The sequence below is a fragment of the Cryphonectria parasitica genome (assembly GCF_011745365.1).
Source record: "Cryphonectria parasitica EP155 unplaced genomic scaffold M406scaffold_5, whole genome shotgun sequence".
In the NCBI taxonomy this organism is placed as follows: Eukaryota; Fungi; Ascomycota; class Sordariomycetes; order Diaporthales; family Cryphonectriaceae; genus Cryphonectria; species Cryphonectria parasitica.
The window spans coordinates 13,511-37,810 of record NW_024468913.1 but is presented as its reverse complement, the minus strand read 5'-3'; the positions used below and the strand labels follow the sequence as shown (position 1 = coordinate 37,810).

The following is a 24,300-nucleotide window of genomic DNA, read 5'->3' as shown; positions in this document are numbered from 1 at the left end:
AATTCCCTCTTTGCAGTAAAATCTGAACAACTCATACCAACATTCTATTAATACAAGCTCTTACGAGTTTCTATTCAGATTTAAGATCCAGTTATTATCCAACCAATTAGTTAATATTACTAAACAACTATTCGAAATACGCTTTATGCATGAATATCTGCAAAAAGATATGCAACTAGCTATAAATATTGTTGCAGCAGACAACAAATATACATACAATGCTAAATACTAATACAAAGAATATAAGAAGAGCAATAAAGTCTAGCTAAAACTTAGCAAAGCATATAAGCTACTGCTATGCTAAGCTAATAAGATACAAGCTTTTCGTAAAAGCTCTTTTATAATTATCAGAAAAGTATTATCTTTAGCTTATAAACTTAACTTCAAAACTGATAATCATAATGCTAATATTCAAATACACTCAGTAATCAGCATTCAATACCTAAGTTGGTACAAGCTTACTAACAATCTCTTCAACTGCCAGCTACTTAAGCCTAGCTCAATTAAGCACAATAAAGATAGCAATAACTCAATTGAATCTAATAAGAACTACTACAAAGTCGATCGCATCATAGATAAGAAGATCAAGCAACAAGATAGCAAGAATACAGTACAATATCTAATACAATGAAAGAGATAATTCTTGCAGCACGATTGCTGAAAGGATTTGAGAAGCCTTAAGTGCCCTAGCCTTATCAAGGAATACAAACGCGCACACCCCAATAAGGCTACAGAAATCCTCGTGAAAGACAGCTCAGCTGACCCCGTAAAGAGAAAGCGCAGCCGGCCTTTCAAGAAACTATTGCCTAACAGCAATGAGGATAGAGAAGCCATGCCAGCACGGAGAAAGCAAGATCAGCCTGCCAAGAGCACAGCCTCCCCAGCTATCAACATTAACGCATCTGACAACGCGTCTGGAGGCCTTCCTGAGCCTGAAAAGGATGGAAAACAGAGCCCTGAGACCTCTCCTGGCCTCCGAAGAAGCGCGAGACTGACACGCGAACACGTGATCCCTAGATAGCTGCTGAGAACAGCAGGAACGTTTTTCCGTAGCCAGCACTTGTAGCAGTGGCCATAGGGGCCTTAGGTGAATGAGGCCTGGATAGCCACTCTGACTCACTGGCCTGAGCCATTCAATGGAAAGGCAGTGAGTCGCCAGGTACGCTAGCTCAGTTGGGACTAGTGCTAATTGCCTTCTATATAGAAGGCAATTAGCAAGCGTGCCTTGAGATAGATTAATTGAAGAATCATCTTTCCTTCTATCATTTGTACAGCCTCTAGAGTGCTTTCTACATTAATAATCTGATTTATTCTTTCTATTTGTTCATTTGTTTGTAAGTAAAATGCTGTAGATATTCTATAGTATATTCCGAGCTGTTTTATAAGTAAAGTTCAAAACTTTGAATTGAATTTTCTGTTTCTGTTAGAGATTATTTCTTCTGGTATGCTATGATTAGCAATAATTATTCTGAGAAATGTATATACGAATTTCTCTGCTGTATTACTTTTCTTATAAAGAAGAAAATAAGCATACTTGCTCAGTTTGCAAACTATTACTAAAATATTATTATATTGCATTTTAATTAAGGGTTCTTATAAGAAAGATAGCTTAGTAATAAAGTTTAGATTAATAAATTGCTAAACAGTTATAAGTATTGATAAGGAATATAGTAGTTTATAAGATTTATATCTTTCTATGTAATGAGCACTGCAGCAATCCGAAGATTCCTAAGTACATGAGGAGGTTTATGCTAACAAGAGCGGTATCAAAGTGTCAAGTCCTTGAATACGGAACCGTACAAGTCCTAATAAGCGATGCAAGTGTTCACTGCCTTTGGGGCTACTCAGTATATGAAACTGAATACTTAGATTGACAACTGAAGAGCTATATACTGAATCTATCTAATGGTAATGAACATGTTCTTATATATCCAGCTCTTCAGTACGGCTCGTTGGGATTGCTGGCGAGTCTAGCGATCCAAGGTATAAGGCTCGTTGGGATTGCTGGCGAGTTCAACAATCCTCCCTCCTTTACAACCCTAACTCTGGATTATGTAACCAATGCTTTGTCAGAATGTTGGATTCTTAATACCTGGTTCTTGTTACTCGTAACTTGTTTTTGTAACCTGCATGTTGAATAGGTCATAATATCATCTCCCTTCTATCAGTCGTTATTCCCAACAATCTTCTGTAAGTATCCTGGCAAGTCTTCGTATTCATGATCTTGCCTTCCTAATCGAGATGCTGAACAGAATCAACAAAGTTGCGAAACTGAAATCCTCGAATCCTCGCTCTAACAAAAAGAAGCAGAAAGATCTCCTTCTTCAGTTCATTCTTTCAAACGGTTTCGATATGCATCCCTGTTCTTATTGCGATAGTCGAGGTCTGCAATCGTGCATCGTTTCTCCTCACAATTCATCCCGTTGCTCAGAGTGCATTTCCCAGAATCGCGCTAAGTGCGACGTTCTGGAGCTGACGAATGCTGCTGAACTCCTTCTTACCTCTATTCAGCATCGAAAGCTGGAGAACGAGATAGAAGAGTTGGAGTTGAAGTTGCTTCGACTGCGTCAACAAAAGAAGATGTGGCGTAAGAGGATGTCTCGGGCTATTCGTCGAGGTCTTAAGAACCTCGAAGAGCTTGAGAAAGAGGAGGCTGAGGAGGCTGAAGCTGAGAGGGTTCGTGTTGCTGCCGAAGTGCAGGCTGTGGTGGCTGAGGAATCTGCTGTTGTAGCTGGAGATTCTTCTTTTGAGAGTTTTGACTGGAATTCTGTGGATCTGGGGAATTCTGTGGTAGATTGGTCTGGGTTTTTGAATGAGACGGTGGGCTCTGGGCCCCTCTCCGGGCCGGAGCGGTTGTCTTAGGTGCTGGCTTTCCTTTTCCAATATTCAGCTACTCTTTCTTGAGCGTTCTCAATGTTCTTCCGTGGTTCCCATGAGTTTTCGCTTGCTGAGTAGCCTTTCCATTTGATAAGGTATTCCCTTGTATTGTCTATGCTTCTATGCTTGAGAATCTTTTCTACTTCATATTCTAGTTCATTATTTTCCACTTCTGCTGTATTGTCTGTTAGTATTTCCTATGCTGCTGATTTCAGCAGTGAGATGTGAAAAACTGAGTATATCCTCATTCTATAAGATAATACTAACTCATAGTTAACTAGGGAAATCTGTTGCAAGATTTTGAATGGTCCCAACTTCTTATAATCGAGTTTGTTGCTAAGTCTGATTATTTTAATGTTTTTTCGAAATAGGTAGATCTTATCTCCCTCCTGTAGGATTGGTTCCTCAATTCTTTTGGAATTTGTATACTGCATTATTCGTTTCTGAACGAATTGTAATTCTGATCAGAGTTCCTTCTGAACTTTCTTAACCTTCTTAACCCTTTTATCCGCAGCTTCTGCATCTGCTTCTAGCAGTGCCTCGTAATAAGCTGTTGGATTGTATCTGTAGAGCGTGAAGAATGGTGATTTCTTCATTATACTTGTATCTGCGCTATTATAAGCGAACTGTGCAAGAGGCAACAGGTTAACTCAGTTATTCTGTTCCTAATTGATATAGTATCGAAGATACTGTTCGATAATCTGATTCATTCTTTCTATCTGTTCATCTATCTGCAGGTGAAATACTGTAAACATTCTGTGATATATTTCGAGCTGTTTTATGAGTAAAGTTCAAAATTTTGAATTAAACTTCCTATCTCTATTGGAGATCACTTCTTCTAGCGTGCTGTAGTTAGCGATGATCGTTCTGAGGAATGCATATGCAAGTTCCTCTGCTATACTGCTTTCCTTATAGGGAAGAAAATAAGCATACTTGCTCAGTCTGCAAATCACTACTAGAATGCTATTGTATTGCATCTTAGTTAAGGATTCTCATAAGAAAGGTAGCTTAGTAATAAAGTCTAGATTAATGGATTGCTAAACAGTTATAAGTACTAGTAAGGAGTGCAGTAGTTCGTAAGGCTTGTATCTCTCTGCCTTATTCTTCTTGCAGCTATTGCATTGTTATAGGATGCTCTCAATTCTTTTCCTAAGATCTGGTGGATTTTAGTATCTTTTGATGCATTCATAGATTGCTCTGACTTCCTGATACTCATATGCTGGTGCACTGTATACATTCTTGATATAGTTATCTTGTTTGTTTGGAATCATTGATTCCGGATCCCTTTCTGAGAGTTCGATTCTGAGGGCAGCATTCAGTTCTCTATATGCATTAACGAGGTTTCCCAACTCGTTTTGAGCAAAGATGTTCTGTATATCCGAGGAATTCGCATCTTGATAATCCAATCTCCTGCTAAGAGTGTCTGCTCATCCGTTTTCCGAGCTTTTGCAGTATACAATTTTGAAGTTGAACTATAAGAGGAATTCTGCTTATCTAACTTATTGCTTGTTCAAAATCTTGATTGTTATGAATGTAGTTAGATTCTTGTAATCCGAATGAACTAAGATCGGGTATTGTATGCTAATAAGATAGTATTGCTACTTCTCAAAAGCCTTCACTATTGCTATAAGTTCCTGATCAGGGATTCTGTAGTTGATTTCCGGGTTATTCAACTTCTTTGAGAAGTTGCTTACAATCCTTAGACATTCTTGGTCATCTTGCTGACCAAGTTGTTCTCCGAGTGCATATCCTGATGCATCGGTTTCAACTTCAAAGGGTTTGTAAGAGTCTGCTTTGCACAGAATTGGTTCTGAGGTGATATGTCTGATGATCTTATTGAAGGCTTCTTATGCTTTGGAGGTTCATTCGAAGAGTTGCTTCTTCTTAGTAAGATTTGTAAGAGAATGTGCGATCCAGCTGTAGTTCTTAATAAACTGCCTGTAGAAGTTAACATATTCGAGGAAAGATTTAACATTTCTGATATTTCTGAGGACTAGCCAATTCCTGATAGCTTCTACTTTGTCTTTCTGTAGCTTAATGCATTCTAGCTTGATTGTGAATCCGAGGTAGTCGACTTTTTGTACGTAAAAGTAACTCTTTGCAGATTCTACAAGGAGTTTTGCATTCTGAAGCATTTGCAACACTGTTTCCACATATTTCTTGTATTCTTCTAATGTTCGAGAGTAAATAAGAATATCATTGAGATAGGCAATAATGAACTGATTCAGATGCTTGCATAGAATGTAATTGATCATTTCTTGGAATGAAGCTGGGGCATTCGTTAAACTAAAGAGCATAACCAAATATTCGTAGTATTCATAGCATATTCTGAAAGCGGTTTTCCATTCTTCTTCTTCCTTTACTCTAATTAGGTTATAAGCTTCTTTTAGATCCAGAATTGTGAACCACTATGCTCCTTGCAATCTATCTCATAGTTCCTTAATAAGTAGCAACGGATATTGGTTTTTGATTGTGATGTTATTAAGTTGCTTATAGTCAATGCATAGCTTGAGCTTGCTGTTTTTCTTAGATACAAACAGAATGGAGTATCCTGCTAGTAATTGCAATAATCATATGTATTCTTTCTTAAGGTTTTCGTTGAGGTACTCCTGAAGTGCCTCTAGCTGTGCCTTGTCTAGTCCGTAGATAGGGAAGAATTTGGGCTGTTTCCCTTCTTGTAGCGGGATCTTGTAGTTGTATGGGCTGTATTCTGGTAATTCTGTATCCAATTCTTCCTGGAATAGTTTCTTGAACTTGTAGTATTCTTGTAGTATGTTTGCGAGTATTGGTTCTGGTTCTTATGCTGTTTCTGCTACCTGGAGAAACAGTAGATACTGTTAAGCATGCTTCTTTTCTGATAGCGTTTTTGAGAGCCTTGAGCGTTCGCTTCAAGCTGAATCGAGCGCTCGAGAGCCTGGTTTCGAGGTTTTTCCTGTGTGGTTCTACAATCCACATTCTGAAGCTTTTCCTTGTTGCTCTGGAGCGGACCGACTTGCTGAGAGTCTTGCTTCCGTTATTTTGCTAACCTGTTGGTGCTCTGGCACTATTTGGGTTTGCTTGTTACTAGGTTCTTCTCCTTGAACTGCTAGCTTTGCTAACTTAGAAGTGTGTATGAAGTTGTCTGAAGCTTCTTTTTCCGAGTGTTCTTTAATAACTAGCTTCGATTCTGCATCGTTGATTATAATTATCTCTCTGGGTACAGCTTGTTCTTATGAGATCTGGCTAGTAGTCCAATTGATTCGAGGATTGTGCTTCTTGAGCTATGAAAGCTCTATAATCAGCTTATGCTGTGCTGTATTCATAATATCAAAGGAAGCTCTGATTATACATTCTTGGATCAAGATAGATAGATGATCAGTTTTCTTATTGATTATTCCTTGGTTGTATGCAATAGGTTGTTCTTCTATAGTGCTGAGAGTATATGAGCATCTCTTCCATTTCCATTATAGTTATGCCTGATTGATGATGTATGGAGATATAAAGTTTCCCTGAGCGCTGCTATTCAATAGTGCGCTGTACTTGTATTTCTGAATGTATATATTGAACTTGATATGAGCGTAATCTGTTCTAGAAGCTTCATATAGGAACTGTTCCGGTTTGATCGTCTGCAGTTCCTTTATAAGCGATCCTGTTCTTTTGAGTTCGTTAAGAACTGTTTGTTCTTTTGAGCCTGCTTTGCTGCTTCTTAAGCGAGTTTCTTAGCTTGCTTTTGTTCGTATCATCGTTATTTCTAGTTTTTCTTCTGTTAATGCTAGTTGCAAATCTTGTTATTGATGTGAATTGTACAGAGTATCATTTTGCACTGCTATCATTTTATTTTCTTGTTTATGCATTGCATGGGGCAGTTATCTGGTAGTCCGATGTATGCGTTGTGGTGTTGCTTGTTGAGAATCTTTCTGAAGCGGAGTTTCTGTTTTTCAACGGCCTGAAGGATTTGTTCTGGTTTTCTGACGGGGAACTATTCGTGTTGTACTTTGTTCGAAAAATGCGTTCTGCAGCTATGATAGATGCAGGAGATCCAAGCTAATTTGTGGTGTAGGTTGTGAAGTAAGCTGATCCGAGGGTTTTCATCTTCTTGTGCTTTGATGTTCTGCAAGGGAATGCAGGTGAAGAGCTCTTCCAGCCCTATTCCGTAGATGAGATATTTGATCTATGTTATTTCCTTGTTCCACCCAATGCTGAAGGGAAATCTTCCTTTAGGCTTGTTGAGCATGTTGTTTGCGGGGAACTCTGGTAAACTGTTGGATTGCTCGTTCTGGCTTGATCTTTCTATTGCTTGAGAAGCGTTTTCGGTATTGTTTAGATATTCATACTAATAATCAAGAGGGTATCATCCCTTGTTTATATCCCTAGTTATAGTGCTTGGTGTAGATGATGAGGAATGATGAAGGGTATTATTGCTAAGCCCTTCTTTCAGCGCTTGAATGCTCTGTTCCATGATATCAGAGCAATCCGAGTTGCTACTCGTGAGGGTGCTGAGCGTGCATTCTCGTTCTGCTGTTGCTATTTGTCTGCAGTGCTTAGATTTCTAAGGGAATCATTCTGAATCTTCCTTACTTGAGAGGTGTGTTAAGCAGTTGTTATTATAGCAGAATGTTCAGCTGAGACTTCTGTAATCGATAGGATCCGATACTTGCTCCGAGGGGGTATTTTTGCTCAGTTGATTGGATTCCTGTTATTAAGCAATATTCATCTGGCATTCTTTCTGAACTAGTTGCTATTTATTCTTCCGGGGTTGATAGCAGTTGCATGCAATGTATTCTTGTTTGTTGCAGTTATAGCAAGTAATACTATTCTTCTTGCTATACTGCTTGTTAGCTGCATCGAGTTCTATGGAACTGGCATGCATAGTGCTGCTTTGAGCTGTATTGCTATATTAACTGCTATTCTTGTTTTGAAGTTTCTTGCTTATATTAGCTGGAAATCTCCAAGTCTAGCTTCCTTCCTTTTTGAACTTCTCCAACTGTTGCTCGTACAGATGGTTGTTGATGCGGATTGCTTGGTTAGAGAATATCGCAAAGTTCTCTGGCTAATCCTGTTTGAAGATTTCATTCTTAACATCATTCTTAAGCCCCTTATAATAGTATTCCATAAGATTCTTGTCTTCCTACGGAAGTCTTGCTGAGAGCTGCTTGAATCTGACTGTATAGGCAGAAGCTGATTTGATCTGCTTGAGGTTCATGAGCTGCTGAGCTGTAGTGCATTCTTCATTGGGATTACTAAAGGTCTCTTTGAGAGCCTTCTCGAAGCTCTCAAAGAAATCGAATATGTTCTTGATACTCTGGGTACGTGTATCGGAGTTGCTCTGATGCTTCAAGTGATTGTGCAGAGAAGGTTTATATTAGATAAGAGCATCTTTCTCGAGATGAGTTCCTGCAAGAATAATCTTTTCAGACTCCATAGTAAACTGAGTTGCATGATGCAAGAAATACGCTCTGCAGTGGGTAAGGAATCCATGCAGCGTTTTCTGGTTGCTGTTATATATAGCAGGCTTGTTCATCTTGTATGCCTTTCCAGCGCCACTGGTGATTGCAGAGGTGAACTGCGCCTGCTGGGCCTGTTGAGCTAGCTAAGCCTGTTAAGCTAGCTGAGCCTGTTGGTTGGCGATGGTAGCGCTCTAAGCCTGCTGTTGCTTGCGCAGGTCCTGAATACGCTGAGTAAGCTGGTATATCTGGTTGACCAGTTCTTCCTGAGTAGGAGCGCGCGAGGACGAAGGGGTTCCTGGAGGAGCTATCGTATTCCGTATTGCTCAAGGAGTAACACTGAACCGTTCTTGAATAAGAGTTATCAAAATGTAATGAGCACTGTAGCAATCCGAAGATTTCTAAGTATACGAGGAGGTTTATGCTAACAAGAGCAGTATCAAAGTATCAAGTTCTTGAATACGGAACTGTACAAGTCCTAATAAGCAATGCAAGTGTTTACTGCCTTTGGAGCTACTCAGTATATGAAACTGAATACTTAGATTAACAACTGAAGAGCTATGTACTGAATCCATCTAATGATAATGAATGTGTTCTTATATATTCAGCTCTTCAGTATAGCTTGTTGGGATTGCTGGCGAGTTCAGCGATCCAAGGTGTAAGGCTCGTTGGGATTGCTGGCGAGTTTAACGATCCTCCCTCCTTTACAACCCTAACCCTGGGTTATGTAACCAATGCTTTGTTAGAACGTTGGGTTCTTAACACCTGGTCCTTGTTACTCGTGACTTGTTTTCGTGACCTGCATGTTGAATGGGTTATAACATTCTACTTTATTCTTCTTGCAGCTTGTTATGACCCATCCGACATGCAGGTCACGGAACAGGCTTCACTAACAAGGAACCAGGTGTCACAACTCAACATCGGGCAAACAACACAAGGATTACGTAACCTAGAGTTAGGGTTACAGGTTACAACCAATCAGGAAGGGATCGGAGCAGTTGACAATCGGTCCTCACAGTTCAGGCAGTGAACTGTAACAATCAACCACTAATTCTTACAGTTCATACTAAAGAGCTGAATATATAAGAATACGTTCATTACTATTAGATAGATCCAGTATATAGCTCTTCAGTTATTAATCTAAGTATTTAGTTTCATATACTAAGTAGCTTCAAAGACAGTAAATACTTGCATTGCTTATTAGAACTTGTATGATTCCGTATTCAAGAACTTAATACTTTGATACTATTCTTGTTAGCATAAACTCCTTTGTATACTTAGGAATCTTCGGATTGCTGCAATGCTCATTATATTTTGATAATTCTTGTTCAAGAATAGTTCAGTATTATTCCTTTGAGTAATACGGAATATGATAGCTTCTTCAGAAATCCCTTTGTTCTTGTATGCTCCTACTTAGAAAGAACTGATTAATCAGATATACCAGCTTATCTAGCATATTCAGAATCTGTATAAACAACAGCAGGCTTAGAGCACTACCATTGCTAATCAGCAAGCTTAGCTAGCTTAATAAGCTTAGCAGATGCAGTTCATCTCTGCAGTTACTAATAGTACTGGAAAAGTATATAAGATGAACAAGCTTGCTATATATAATGATAATCAGAAGATGCTATATGAATTCCTTATTTACTGCAGAGCATACTTTTTGTATTATGCAATCCAGTTTACTATGGAATCTGAGAAGATTATTCTTGTAGGAATTCGCTTCAAAAAGAATGCTTTCATTTAGTACAAGCTTTCTCTGCATAATCACTTAAAGCATTAGAATGATTCTAGCATGCATACTTAGAGTACTAAGAATATATTCGATTCTTTTGAAAGCTTTGAGAAAGCTTTCAAGGAAATCTTTGGTAATCCTAATAAAGAATATATTACAGCTTAGCAGCTTATAAATCTCAAGCAGACTAAATTAGCTTCTGCTTATATAGTTAAATTTAAGCAACTCTTAGTACAATTCCTGTAGGAAGATAAGAATCTTATAAAGCACTATTATAAGGGATTCAAGAACAATATTAAAGATGAAATCTTCAAGCAGAATTAGCTGGAGAACTTCGTAACGTTCTCCAATCAAGCTATTCGCATCGATAATCGTCTGTATGAATAACGGATGGAGAAGTCCAAGAAGGAAGGAAGCTAGATTTGGAGATTTCCAGCTAATACAAGCAAGAAATTCCAAAACAAGAATAGCAGTTGATATAGCAGTATAGCTCAGAGCAGCACTATATATGCTGGTTCTATGGAACTTAATGCAGCTAACAGGCAGTATAGCAAGAAGAATAGTATTACTTGCTATAATTGCAATAAATAAGAATACATTGCATACAACTGCTATTAATTCCGGAAGAACAAATAGCAACTAGTTCAGAAAGGATATTAGGTGAATGTTGCTTGATGATAGGAACTCAATCAACTAAGCAATACTCTCTTGGAGCAAGTATCGAATTCTATTGATTACAGAAGTCTCAGCTGAATATTCTGCTATGATAATAACTGCTTAATATATCTCTTGAGTAAGGAAGATTCAGGATGATTCCCTTAGAAATCTAAGCGCTGTAGATAAATAGCAACAGCAGAACGAGAATGCACGCTTGTCAGGTGGAAAGGTTGCAAAGGCAATGTGGCGAGGTCTTTTCTCTCTTTCAGGGGTATACAACCAGAATAACATTGAGGCCTAAGGAGCTAAGTTCTGCTCAGCAGTGCTGACGTGGCTAGAAAGCCGCTTTATAGCCGCATATTGCTTAGTCATCCGTAATCCAGCTGGCTTAGCTGGCTCTGAGCCTTGCTGGCACAATCGGCCCTGACAGATTGTCCCCCCTTATCAGGCCTTGTCCTCAAGGCCTTTGAGGCTTCCGAGCTTTCGTTGCTTCCAGGCTTCCGTTGCTCCCAGGCTTCCGTTGCTTCCAGGCTTTCGCTGCTTCCTAGCTGCTCCTACGCCTTCTCAATGCTTCAAGCTCTTAAGATCTCTCAGTGCTTCAGGCTTCTCAAAGCTTCTCAAGATCCCTCAGTGCCTCAGATTTCTCAAAGCCTCTCAAGATCTCTCAGTGCTTCAGGCCTCTCAAGGCCTCTCAAGATCTCTCAGTGCCTCAGGTTTCTCAAAGCCTCTCAAGATCTCTCAGTGCTTCAGGCCTCTCAAGGCCTCTCAAGGTCTCTCAGTGCCTCAGGCCTCTCAAGGCCTCTCAAGGTCTCTCAGTGCCTCAGGCCTCTCAAGGCTTCTCAAGATCTCTCAGTGCCTCAGGCTTCTAGGCCACTCAAGGTCTCTCAAGATCTCTCAGTGCCTCAGGCCTCTCAAGGCCTCTCAAGGTCTCTCAGTGCCTCAGGCCTCTCAAGGCCTCTCAAGATCTCTCAGTGCCTCAGGCTTCTAGGCCACTCAAGGTCTCTCAAGATCTCTCAGTGCCTCAGGCCTCTCAAGATCTCTCAGTGCCTCAGGTTTCTCAAAGCCTCTCAAGATCTCTCAGTGCCTCAGGTTCCTCAAGGCCTCTCAAGGTCTCTCAGTGCCTCAGGCCTCTCCACCATCTCCCTCCTTCTCTTCTGGCTTCGTCCCCGAAGCCTGTGAAAAAAAAAAATCTCTTTTTAATCACATTCCAGACGTAAGTCTTCCGAGTGCAATACCCGCGCCATATACGCTGCTCAGTCGCTGCTTCCTCAGCGCTTTATCCAGGCACTCTTCAGAACTTAAAGCTGTTTGATGTAGGTTGCAAGCCTTCCACCAGGGACTTGGTTTGCAGCCAAGGAGCCCAGCATCCAGGACAGCGTCCCTGCAGCTATAACGGATAATTACAGCTTTCCGTCTTGAGAGTTGCTCTCTAGCAACTCTGAAGCTGTTGCTACGCTTCGCTCCACCGCTAAGCACAGAAGGATAATTGGTTCACAACCTAATACCCAAGCAACTTCAGTTGCCAAGCAGACACTCCGCTTCAGCTCTGCGCTCTCGCTCAAATAGCGAAAAGCACACTCTCGAAAACAGAAAATACTCAGATCTACTGCTTGCTCACTCTGCTCTCTCGCTCGAATAGCGAAGAATACACTCTCGAAAACAGAAGATACTCAGATCTACTGCTTGCTCACTCTGCTCTCTCGCTCGAATAGCGAAGAACACACTCTCGAAAACAGAAGATACTCAGATCTACTGCTTACTCACTCTGCTCTCTCGCTCGAATAGCGAAGAACACACTCTCGAAAACAGAAGATACTCAGATCTACTGCTTGCTCACTCTGCTCTCTCGCTCGAATAGCGAAGAACACACTCTCGAAAACAGAAGATACTCAGATCTACTGCTTGCTCACTCTGCTCTCTCGCTCGAATAGCGAAGAACATACTTTGTTCTAGCTTAGCAACTCGAATGCTCTGAATCTCTTCTGAACGCTTCTCGCACGCTGCTTGCATACTGCTTGCTCGCTGTTTGCTCTAGCTTAGCGACTCGAATGCTCTGAATCTCTTCTGAACGCTTCTTGCACGCTGCTTGCATACTGCTTGCTTGCTGTTTGCTCTAGCTTAGCGACTCGAATGCTCTGAATCTCTTCTGAATGCTTCTCGCACGCTGCTTGCATACTGCTTGCTCGATACTGCTTGCTCGCTGTATGCTCTAGCTTAGCAACTCGAATGCTCTGAATCTCTTCTGAACGCTTCTCGCACGCTGCTTGCATACTGCTTGCTCGACACTGCTTGCTCGCTGTATGCTCTAGCTTAGCGACTCGAATGCTCTGAATCTCTTCTGAACGCTTCTCGCACGCTGCTTGCATACTGCTTGCTCGCTGTTTGCTCTAGCTTAGCGACTCGAATGCTCTGAATCTCTTCTGAACGCTTCTTGCACGCTGCTTGCATACTGCTTGCTTGCTGTTTGCTCTAGCTTAGCGACTCGAATGCTCTGAATCTCTTCTGAACGCTTCTCGCACGCTGCTTGCATACTGCTTGCTCGACACTGCTTGCTCGTGCTTGCTCGACACTGCTTGCTCGCTGTATTCAAGGCTCGAAAGCTCGAAAATCGAAGGCTCGAAGGTCAAAGGCTCGAAGGTTAAAAGCTCGAAGATCAAAAGCTCGAAGGTCAAAGGCTCGAAGGTCAAAGGCTCGAAGGTCAAAGGCTTGAAGGTTCGAAAAGGATAGTGGTCTGATCGTTTGCTCTGCTCCTGCTCAGTGTTAGCGCTGCTCCTAGGGAAAAAAAAGATAGAAAGCCTCGCCGGATTGCTTCCTTTAAAAGGGCCAGGCCTCAAACTGTCAGGTGGAAAGGTTGCAAAGGCAATGTGGCGAGGTCTTTTCTCTCTTTCAGGGGTATACAACCAGAATAACATTGAGGCCTAAGGAGCTAAGTTCTGCTCAGCAGTGCTGACGTGGCTAGAAAGCCGCTTTATAGCCGCATATTGCTTAGTCATCCGTAATCCAGCTGGCTTAGCTGGCTCTGAGCCTTGCTGGCACAATCGGCCCTGACAACGCTCAGCACCCTTATGAGTAGCAACTCGGATTGCTCTGATGTTGTGGAATAGAGTATTCAAGCATTGGAAGAAGAGCTTAATAATAATACCCTTCAACATTCTTCATTGCTTATACCAAGCATTATAACCAGGAACATGAATAAAGAATGATACTCTCTTAGCTACTAATATGAACATCTAGATAACACAGAGAATGCTTCTCAAGCAACAGAAGGATTAAGCTAGAGCAAACAACCTAGCAGCTTGCAAAAGCTCCCTGCGAATAACATGCTTAACAAGCTTAAAAGAAGGTTTCTCTTTGGTATTGGATGGAATAAGGAAATAATATGAATCGAATATCTTATTTACGAAATAAAGCTGAAAAAGCTTTTTATCTGCATCCTCTTGCAGAACATCGAAGTATGAGGAAATAAGGATTCTCGGATCAGTCTACTTCACAATCTATATCACGAATTAGCTTGAATCTCCTGCACTTATTATAGCTGCAGAATGCATTTCTCAGATAAGATGCAATACGAATAGTTCTTCATTAGAGAATCAGAACAAATCCTTCAGGCTGTTGAAGAACAGAAACTTTGTTTCAGAGAGATTCTCAACAGATAGCATTACAACGTATATATTAGACTACTAGATAACTGCTCTATACAATATATAAACAAGAAAATAAAATAATAGCAGTATAAAACGATATTCTGCATAATTTACATTAATAATAAGATTTGCAACTAGCATTGATAAAAGAAAAACTAGGAATAATAATGATATAAGCAAAAACAAGCTAAGAAGCTTGCTTAAGAAGCAGCGAAGCAGGCTTAGAAGGACAAGCAGCTTTCAATAAATTCAAAAGAATAGGATTGCTTGTAAAGAAACTGCAGATGATTAAACTAAAACAGTCTCTATATGAAGCTATTAGAACAAACTATGCTTATATTAAGTTCGATATATATATTCAAGAATACAAGTATAGTGCACTATTGAACAGTAGCGCTTAGGGAAACTTTATATTTCCATACATTATTAATTAGATATAATTATAATGGAAATGAAAGAAGCGCTTATATACTCTCAGCACTATAAAAGAACAATCTGTTGTATACAACCAAGAAGTAATTAATAAGGAGACTGATTATTTATCTATTTTGATTCAAGAATATATAATTAGAGCTTCTTTTAACATTACGAATACAGTATAGCATGAGCTGATTATAGAGCTTCCATAGCTTAAGAAGCATAATCCTCGAATTAATTGAATTACTAGCTAGATCTTATGAGAACAAGCTATATCCAGAGAAATAGTTACAATCAATAGTGCAGGATTGAAGCTAGTAATTGAAGAATACTCAGGAAAAGAAGCTTTATACAACTTCATACATACTTTTAAATCAGTAAAGCTAGCAGTTTAAGGAGAAGAATCTAGTAATAAGCAAACTCAAACAGTGTTAGAGCGCTAATAGATTAGCAAAACAATGGAAGCGAGATTCTCAGTAAGTTGGTTTGCTCTGAAGCGATAAGGAAAAGCTTTAGAAAGTGAGTTGTAGATTTATACAGAAAAAACCTTGAAACTAAGCTCTCGAGCGCTCGGTCCAGCTTGGAGCGAACGCTCAAAGCCTTCGAAAACGCTATCAGAAAAGAAGCATGCTCAACAGTACTTATTGTTCCTTCAGGTAGCAGAAATAGCATAAGAACTAGAATCAATACTTGCGAATATATCACGAGAATATTACAAGTTTAAGAAACTGTTTCAGGAAGAATTGAATACGGAATTGCTAGAATATAGTTCATATAATCATAAGATTCTGCTATAAGAAGGGAAATAGCTCAAATTCTTTCCTATCTACAGATTAGATAAAGTATAACTAGAGGCACTTCGGGAGTATCTTGATGAGAATCTTAAGAAGGAATATATATGATTATTGTAATTATTAGCAGGATATCCTATTCTGTTTATACTCAAAAAGAATAGCAAGCTTAAGCTATGTATTGATTACAAGCAACTTAATAATATTACGATTAAGAATCAGTATTCATTGCTATTTATTAAGGAATTACGAGATAAGCTGCAAGGAGCATAATGGTTTACAGTTTTAGATTTAAAAGAAGCTTATAATTTGATTAGAGTAAAAGAAGAAGAAGAATGAAAAACTGCTTTCAGAATACGCTACAGATATTACGAATATTTGGTTATGCTCTTTGATTTAACAAACGTCCTAGCTTCGTTTCAGAAAATGATTAATCACGTTCTATACAAGCATCTGAATCAATTCGTTATTATTTATCTCGATGATATTCTTATCTATTCTCGAATACTTGAAGAATATAAGAAATATGTGAAAACAGTATTGCAAATGCTTTAAGATGCAAAACTCCTTGTGGAATCTGCAAAGAATCACTTTCATGTATAAAAGGTTAACTACTTCAGATTTACAATTAAGCTAGAATGCATTAAGTTACAGAAGAACAAGATAGAAGCTGTTAGGAATTAGCCAGTTTCTAGGAATGTTAGGAATATTAGATCTTTTCTCGAATATGTTAACTTCTATAAGCAGTTTATTAGAAATTACAGCTGAATTGTACATCCCTTTACAAATCTCACTAAAAAGAAGCACTTCTTCGAATAAACTCCTAAGGCATAAGAAGCTTTTGATGAGATTATTAAGTATATTACTTTAGAATCAGTTCTGTATAAAGCAGATCTCTATAAATTCTTTGAAGTTGAAACTAATACATTAAAATATGCACTCGGAGAATAACTTAGCTAACGAGATAATCAAGAATGTTTAAGAATTATAAGCAACTTCTTAAAGAAGTTAAACAGCTCAGAAGTTAACTATGAAATCTCTGATTAGGAACTTATAGCAATAGTAAAAGTCTTTGAAAAGTAGCAATACTATCTTATTAGCGTATAATACCCGATTATAGTTTATTCGGATTATAAGAATCTGATTACATTTATAATAACTAAGGTTTTGAATAAGCAATAAGTTAGATGAGTAGAATTTCTTTTACAGTTCGATTTCAAGATTGTATACTGCAAAAGCTTGAAGAACGAGCGAGTAGATGCTCTTAGCAGAAGATTAGACTATTGAGATGCAGATTCTTCGAATATATAGAATATCTTTGTTTAAGATGAATCAGGAAATCTCGTTAATGTATACAGGGAACTGAATGCTGCTCTTAGGATAGAACTTTTGGAAAAGAATCCAGAATCAATGATTTCAGATAAATAAGATAATTATATCAAGAGTGTATATAGTGCGCCTGTATATGAATATCAGAGAATTAAAGCAATCTATGAATGCATTAAAAGATACTGGAATCTATTAGGTTTTAGGAAAAGAATTGAGAGCATTTTATAATAATACAATAGCTGCAAGAAGAATAAGGCAGAAAGATACAAGCTTTATAGATTATTGCATTCCTTACTAATATTTACAACTGTTTAGCAATTCATTAGTCTAAACTTTATTACTAAGCTATTTTTCTTACAAGAATTCTTAACTAAGATGCAATATAATAGTATTCTAGTAATAGTTTGCAAACTAAGCAAGTATGCTTACTTTCTTCTCTATAAGGAAAGCAATATAGCAGAGGAACTTGCATATGCATTCCTTAGAATAATCATTACTAATTACAGCATGCTAGAGAAAATAATCTCCGATAGAGATAGAAAGTTCAATTCAAAATTTTGAACTTTACTTATGAAACAGCTTGGAATATATTACAAAATGTTTATAGCATTTTATCTACAAATAGATAAATAGATGAAAAGAATGAATCAAGTTGTTAAATAGTATTTATAATATTATATTAACTAGGAACAGAACAACTGAGTTAATCTATTGCTTCTTGCATAGTTCGCTTATAATAATGCAGATATGAGCATAATAAAGAAATTATTATTTTTTACATTCTACAGATACAACCCAACAGCTTACTACGAGGTATTGCTAGGAGCAGATGCAGAAGCTGCAGATAAAAGAGTTAAGAAGATTAGAAAAGTTTAGGAGGAACTCTAATTAGAACTATAATTTGTTTAAAAACGAATGATATGATATGCAAACTCCAAGAGGATTGAGAGACCAATCCTACAGAAGGGAGATAAGGTTTATCTACTTCGAAAAAACATTAAAATAATAAGATCTAGCGATAAACTCGATTATAAGAAGTTAGAATTATTCAAAATCTTATAATAGATCTTTCCAGTTAATTACGAATTAGCATTATCTCATGAGATGAGGATATACCCGGTTTTTCATATCTTACTGCTAGAACTAGCAGCACAGGAAATACTAACAAACAATACAGCAGAAGTGGAAAACAATGAACTAGAATATGAGATAGAGAAGATTCTCAAGTACAGAGGCATAGACAACACGAGGGAATACCTCATCAAATGGAAAGGCTATCCAGCGAGCGAAAACTCATAGGAACTGCAGAAAAACATTAAAAATGCTCAGGAAAAGATAGCTGAATATTGGAAAAAGAGAGGAATCAGCACCTAGGACGATTGCTCCGCCCTAGACTGAGACTCGGAACGAGCCTTTTAAGCATCAGAAGAACCTTCATTACCTTCAATACTATCTATATCACCTAAAAAGGAATAGTTCAACATACTACCAGGAGACCAGAAGAGCTCTTTCGAAACTAAAGCAGAAAATCTCTTAGGAAGCGGACCAACAGGAACACGGGCCTGCTGCTCCCTCGCTAGCTTCTTCGCTTTCATACAGTTAAGCTTTTCAATCATATCCAGATTACAATGAACAGCGCGCGCCATTTTCTCAGCTTACAGCTTGCGCTGTTTCCGCAGCTGGCGTACCTTGGCTGTAGCACGCTCTAGCTCCTCCTCTGCATCGTTAAGAGCGGCTTCAGCAGCGGAATGCTGAGCTACAATCTTCTCTATCTGTGATGGCGACAATCTGTGCATATTACAGTTCCTATGCTTGTGCTTAATGCATTCCGTATAGCATAACGAATCTTCCTTGGAAGTAAGGCAGCGAGCTTTGCGATTGCTATAGAAGGAATACGTTAGCATTTCAATATAATGAGAAAGGGTGATAAGCTAGAGGGAGGTAGACTGTTCCGTCTTTTTGTAGCGAGTTTTATCGATTCTGCTCATTGTTCGGATTAGGAAGGTAAGATTATGTATAGGAGGTTTGTTAGAATACTTACAGAAGATTGTTGAGGATAACGATTGATAGGAGAGAGATGATATTATGATTCATCCGATATGTAGGTTACGGAACAAGCTCTACCAACAAGGAACTAGGTATTACAACTTAATATCAGGTAAACAATACAAGGATTACGTAATCTAGGGTTAGGGTTATAGGTTACAACCAATCAGAAAGAGATCGGAGCAGTCGACGATCGGTTCTTACGGTTCAGGCAGTGAACTGTAACAATCAACCACCAATTCTTACAGTCTATACTGAAGAGCTGAATATATAAGAATACATTCATTACCATTAGACAGATCCAGTATATAGCTCTTCAGTTGTTAATCTAAGTATTCAGTTTTATATACTGAGTAGCTCCAAAGGCAGTGAATACTTGCATTGCTTATTAGAACTTGTATGATTCCGTATTCAAGAACTTAATACTTTGATACTGCTCTTGTTAGCATAAATCTCTTTGTATATTTAGGAATCTTCGGATTGCTGCAGTGCTCATTATACAGCTATTGCATTGTTATAGAATGTTTTCAATTCTTTTCCTAAAGCTTAATAGATTTCAGTATTTTTTAATACATTTGTAAGTTGCTCTGATTCTCTGATATTCGTATGCTAGTATACTGTATACATTCTTGATATAGTTATTTTGTTTATCTGAATATAATGAGCATTGCAGTAATCCGAAGATTCCTAAGTATACGGAGGGGTTTATGCTAACAAGAGCGGTATCAAAGTATCAAGTTCTTGAATACGGAACCGTACAAGTCCTAATAAGCGATGCAAGTGTTCACTGCTTTTGGAGCTATTCAGTGTATGAGACTGAATACTTAGATTGACAACTGAAGAACTTCTCGAAGGAAATCTATCTAACAGTAGGAAATGTAAACCTTCATATACTCGGTTCTTCAGTTCGAATAAATAGGATCGATATTAACCCCATCGATTCCCTCATCGACGGGATAGACGTTAACTGTATCTATCCGCTAATAATCCTAACTCTGAGTTATGTAATCAATGCTTTGTTAGAATGTTGAATCCTTGATATCTGGTTTCTGTTATTCGTAATCTGTTCTATAATCTGCATGTTGGATAGATTATAACATCATTTCCCTTCTATTAGTTATTATTTCCAATAATCTTTCGTAAGTATCCTAGCAAATCTTTCATTTGTAATCTTGCCTTCCTAATCAAGATGTTGAATAGAGTCAGTTCTTGTTATATTGCTAAGCCTTATTCTCATTCTTTGCAGAAATCATTCCTTCTTTCTGCTATAGCTACCTTCGATTCTCTTTCGCTCATGCTTTGCTCATACTGCGAAGATTATAATCTTTCGGCTGAGTGCAAGATTGCTGAATCCGAATCTTTCCGTTGTTAAATCTGCATACATCTGAGTTTATCGAATTGCGATGTTCGTAGCCTGATGCCTGTACAATTGAATCGTATAATTGCTCAATACCATTATCTGGAAGCAGAAGTGGAGATGATTGAAGAGGAGGCTGCTGAGCTGAATACTAAACTTCTTAGGCTGCATAAGCAGAAAAGGATGTAGTACGAAAAGATGATATGCGCTGTTTATTGGGGTATTGATAATGTGGAGGAGTTGGAAAGGGTGAAAGCGGAGAAGCAGGCTCGCGTCGCTGCCGGGGTTCGTTCTGTAGTTGCAGAGGAATCTGCTGTGATTGCTGGAGATTCTTTTTTTAAGAGTTTTAACTGGAATTCTGTGAATGTAGGGAATGCAGTGGTAGATTGGTTGGATTTCCTGGAGAATGAGACTTCTGAGGGCTCTGAATCTCAGTTCGGAGCGGAGTGATTATCTTAGATACTGGTTTCCTTTCTTTTCCAATACTCAGCTACTCTTTCTTGAGCGTTCTCGACGTTCTTCCATGGTTTCTATGAGTTTTCGCTCGCTGAATAGCCTTTCCATTTGATAAGATATTCTCTCATGCTATTTGTGCTTCTATGCTTGAGAATCTTTTCTATCTTATACTCTGGTTCGTTATTTTCTACTTCTGCTATATTATCTGCTAGTATTTCCTGTACTGCTGATTCTAGCAGTAAGATATGAAAAACTGAGTATATTCTTATTTTATAAGATAATACTAACTTATAATTAATCGGAGAAATCTGTTGCAAGATTTTGAATAGTTCTAACTTCTTATGATTAAGCTTATTACTAGATCTAGTTATTTTAATATTTTTTCGAAGTAGATAAATCTTATCTCCCTTCTATAGAATTGGTTCCTTAATCCTATCCTAAAGTCAAAGTGTCCTCAAGGTAGAGGACAGTTTTTTTGAGTGAGAAATTTTTTGGCGCTAGCAAAAACAGGGGTAAGAGGATCGTTTTTTTCTTCTGTAAACTGTCCTCAACTCAAATTTTAAGCTTTCTGTCTCATTTCAATTTGAAGTCTGATCGCTTTCCTTAAAACTCTATCCTAAAATCAAAGTATCCTCAAGATAAAGGACAGTTTTTTTGGGTGGGAGAATTTTCGGCGCTAGCAAATGCAGAGAGTAGCAGATCGTTTTCTTTTCTGCAAACTGTCCTTAACTCAAATTTTAAGCTTTCTGTTTCATTTCAATTTGAAGTCTGATCGCTTTCCTTAAAACTCTATCATTTCTGAATTTCAAGTTCTTATCATCTCTCTTTTTATTTCAATTGCAGAATTTGCATTTCTAAGATAAAGATTGAGAAGGTTAGATTTGCATTTCTATCTGTATTGAAAACAACTAATTATCTAGCATTATTTTTAGAGCTTATTCCAATCTGCATTTCTAATCTGCTATTCTAATCAGAACTTAGCTATAGCTGATTCTATCTATTCTTTGTTTTTCTATTCTCTATTGCATATTGTAATATGCAGAGAATGCTAGTTTGGTATTATAGCTGATGAGATAGCAGCGTATCTAGCTTCAGTATGCTATAGAATGCTTAGGAAAGAGTGATAAGCTATTGCAAGCTGTATTCAGAGCTTGCTTAGCATTTATTGTATTCAACAAGATCTGCAGCATTTCCAGTTTCCTAATTCAGCAAGCATCGCTATTCTGCTACTTAGCAATATTCAGACCAATAGCCTTGCTTATTGAGAATGCTCTTTCATTATCAGGCAAGCTCATAAGATGCAAAACTATTACTGCTTCTTATATAGATGAGTAAATCCCTGTACAGATAGCTGCTTGTCTGCTCAGGAGATAGCCTTTTCCGTTCCATAGCAAATGCAGGTATGCTGCCAAAGGCTCTTTCCAAGCTAGCAGGCTAGCAGATGGTTCGAGATTCAACGCCAGAGCAGGCCTGAGAATAGCTAACCCAGCATTCCAGAGAATCCGAGATAGCTGATTATAGCATTCTTCCGCTAGGTATAGCAGCAGCTGGCCAACTCAACAAACCGGATTATTCAGGAAGGAAACAACCAGCTGGAGCTCAACCTCTGGCTCCGAAGAGTAGGCTGAGCAACTTATCTGCAGAAGCTAGATCTGATCAGAACTAAGGAGCTGGTCTCGCTGATCCGGGATAACGAGCTGACTCTGCAGACCCTCTAGCAGAGCTTTTAGCGCAATGCTCAGCAAGCCTGCTATACTGCAGTTGCATCTGTTATTAGCTATTCTGTTCTCTTCGAGATTAATCGGAAGAATAAGTATATTAAACCTAAATAGCTATTTGATAGCTAACTCAAGAGCAGTTCATAGCAGCAATATATGGAGGTCTAGCGCTGCATTCTAAGCTATATTATATAGATACAAGCTCTCAGCTCTAATCAGAAACCTCTCTATTGCTTTATTACCAAACAGAGCACTCTTTATACCCGTCTCCTGCATTAGCTTGAAAATACAGCTGGGATTCCTTCTGCTACAGCTGCAGTATGCTAGAATAAAGCATACCTGAACTTTGTAATTCAGCTTCTCGATTATTCTTTTCCAGATGCTGAATATAAGAGTGCTCTTCTTAGCGCTCTTGCTATTCTCGATATCCAAGCAGATAATGAATGGAAAATATTGCTTAATTATACTTTTGTTTACTCTGCTATTATTAAGCTGGCTTGCATACTTATAGTTCTTCAGGCTTATTTTGAGCGGGAGGAGGAGGTGAACGAGAAGCTGGCTGTGCTATCTCAGAGGATCTTGCGGAAAGAAGCACTGAAGCATTGCTGCAAGCTCTTTGAATTTCTGCAGCTAAGGGTCTTCCGATTTATAACAATCACTAGCTCCGAGATCAAGCCTACTTCTCTTAACTGGATCTTCGAAGCTAGATCCTATAGCTTCAAGATCTGCTATACTACTGCTGTTTAGAGCAGAATAAACTAGCAAGGGAATCTTATTTCCTATTATAACATCCAGCTGCATACTAATCAGATCTCCGATATGATTTACAATCTTCTCAGCCTAGCACAGCAGAGCTTTGCTGAGATGCTCGAATTGCTAGATCTGGAAGCTTTGCTCCAGATTAACTAGCTTTTGCTTCAGGATGATTATCATAAAGACTAGATTAGCTATTCCTTTCTTACTGATCGCTGCAACTAATGGCTTGTAGATAGCTAGCAGTGGCTTCTGGAGTATATCCTGAGCAGTACAGAGCTGTATGCTACATAGTTTGATAAGTATAGCTAACAGCTCCAGGCTTCTGCTATTAGCCAGTTCCGCTTCCGAGCGGAGAGGTTTCGTAAGCAGATCCTCCTTCTTCTGCATTTCTCTGAAAGCTAGCCAGCTCGCACTACTGAGATCCTCAAGCTTCGATCAGAGAACTCAGTATACAGAAGCCTCCGAAATATCTTTCTTTATAATAAGCTGATCTGTTTTGTTATTTTTTACTATAAGAGCTATCAAGCATCTGATTAGCTTAAGATCATCTACTGATATCTGCTGTACAAGATAGGCGCTCTTCTTATCTGATATCTCTAGCTAGCTCTCCCCTTCTAGCAGCAGATCGAAGAGCTTCTTGGAGCTGGCTAAGCAAGAAGCCTTCTGCTCTAAGCTGATCAGATCCTCCTACTAGCAAACTCAGAAGAAGAGAGGAAATACAGCTTCTCAGCCCCTAGCTCCTAGCTATAGCTTGCAGATCGGATAAGACGCCTTCTTCAGCAGTACAGCCTGCAGCTGACAGATACAAAGCTTATGATCAGTGCTTGGCAGCATATTGCGATTGCTATTGCTTATTAATATCTTGGGAAAAGCTATCAAAGCAATATATAAAGCTAGCTTGAGAGCAGCGGAGATGATCTGACTAGTAATGATGAAGAAGCTAACAATATTCTCGATCTGCAAGCTGAGCATAGCATAGCTGTAGCGTATATAGTATATAGAAGAGAGCTGCAGCTGAGCCTGTTTGAGACAGCTATTCGGAGAAACCAGTTTTGAAGAGCTAGCATTCAGTGGCATCGCTTTCTTGGGTTTCA

General features: G+C 38.7%; 3 protein-coding genes across 3 annotated transcripts; all 3 read left to right on the top strand.

Annotated features, from left to right (window-relative positions):
• Positions 1-2,595: 2,595 nt before the first annotated feature.
• M406DRAFT_322455 (uncharacterized protein) lies at positions 2,596-2,765 on the top strand (the record flags this gene model as incomplete). The annotated part of the gene is made up of 1 exon (XM_040919644.1): positions 2,596-2,765. A coding segment is annotated over one exon (170 nt), but the record flags the coding sequence as incomplete, so codon positions are not given.
• Positions 2,766-10,958: 8,193 nt separating this feature from the next.
• M406DRAFT_322454 (uncharacterized protein) lies at positions 10,959-12,268 on the top strand. Its single transcript, XM_040919643.1, has one exon. It carries the CDS (start codon positions 11,260-11,262, stop codon positions 11,869-11,871), a length of 612 nt encoding a protein of 203 aa, XP_040775015.1. The 5' UTR covers positions 10,959-11,259; the 3' UTR covers positions 11,872-12,268.
• A 10,530-nt stretch (positions 12,269-22,798) lies between these two features.
• Positions 22,799-23,359, top strand: M406DRAFT_260563 (uncharacterized protein; the record flags this gene model as incomplete). Its single annotated transcript, XM_040917376.1, has 2 exons — positions 22,799-23,191; positions 23,213-23,359. Coding segments are annotated over 2 exons (540 nt in total), but the record flags the coding sequence as incomplete, so codon positions are not given.
• Positions 23,360-24,300: the final 941 nt, after the last annotated feature.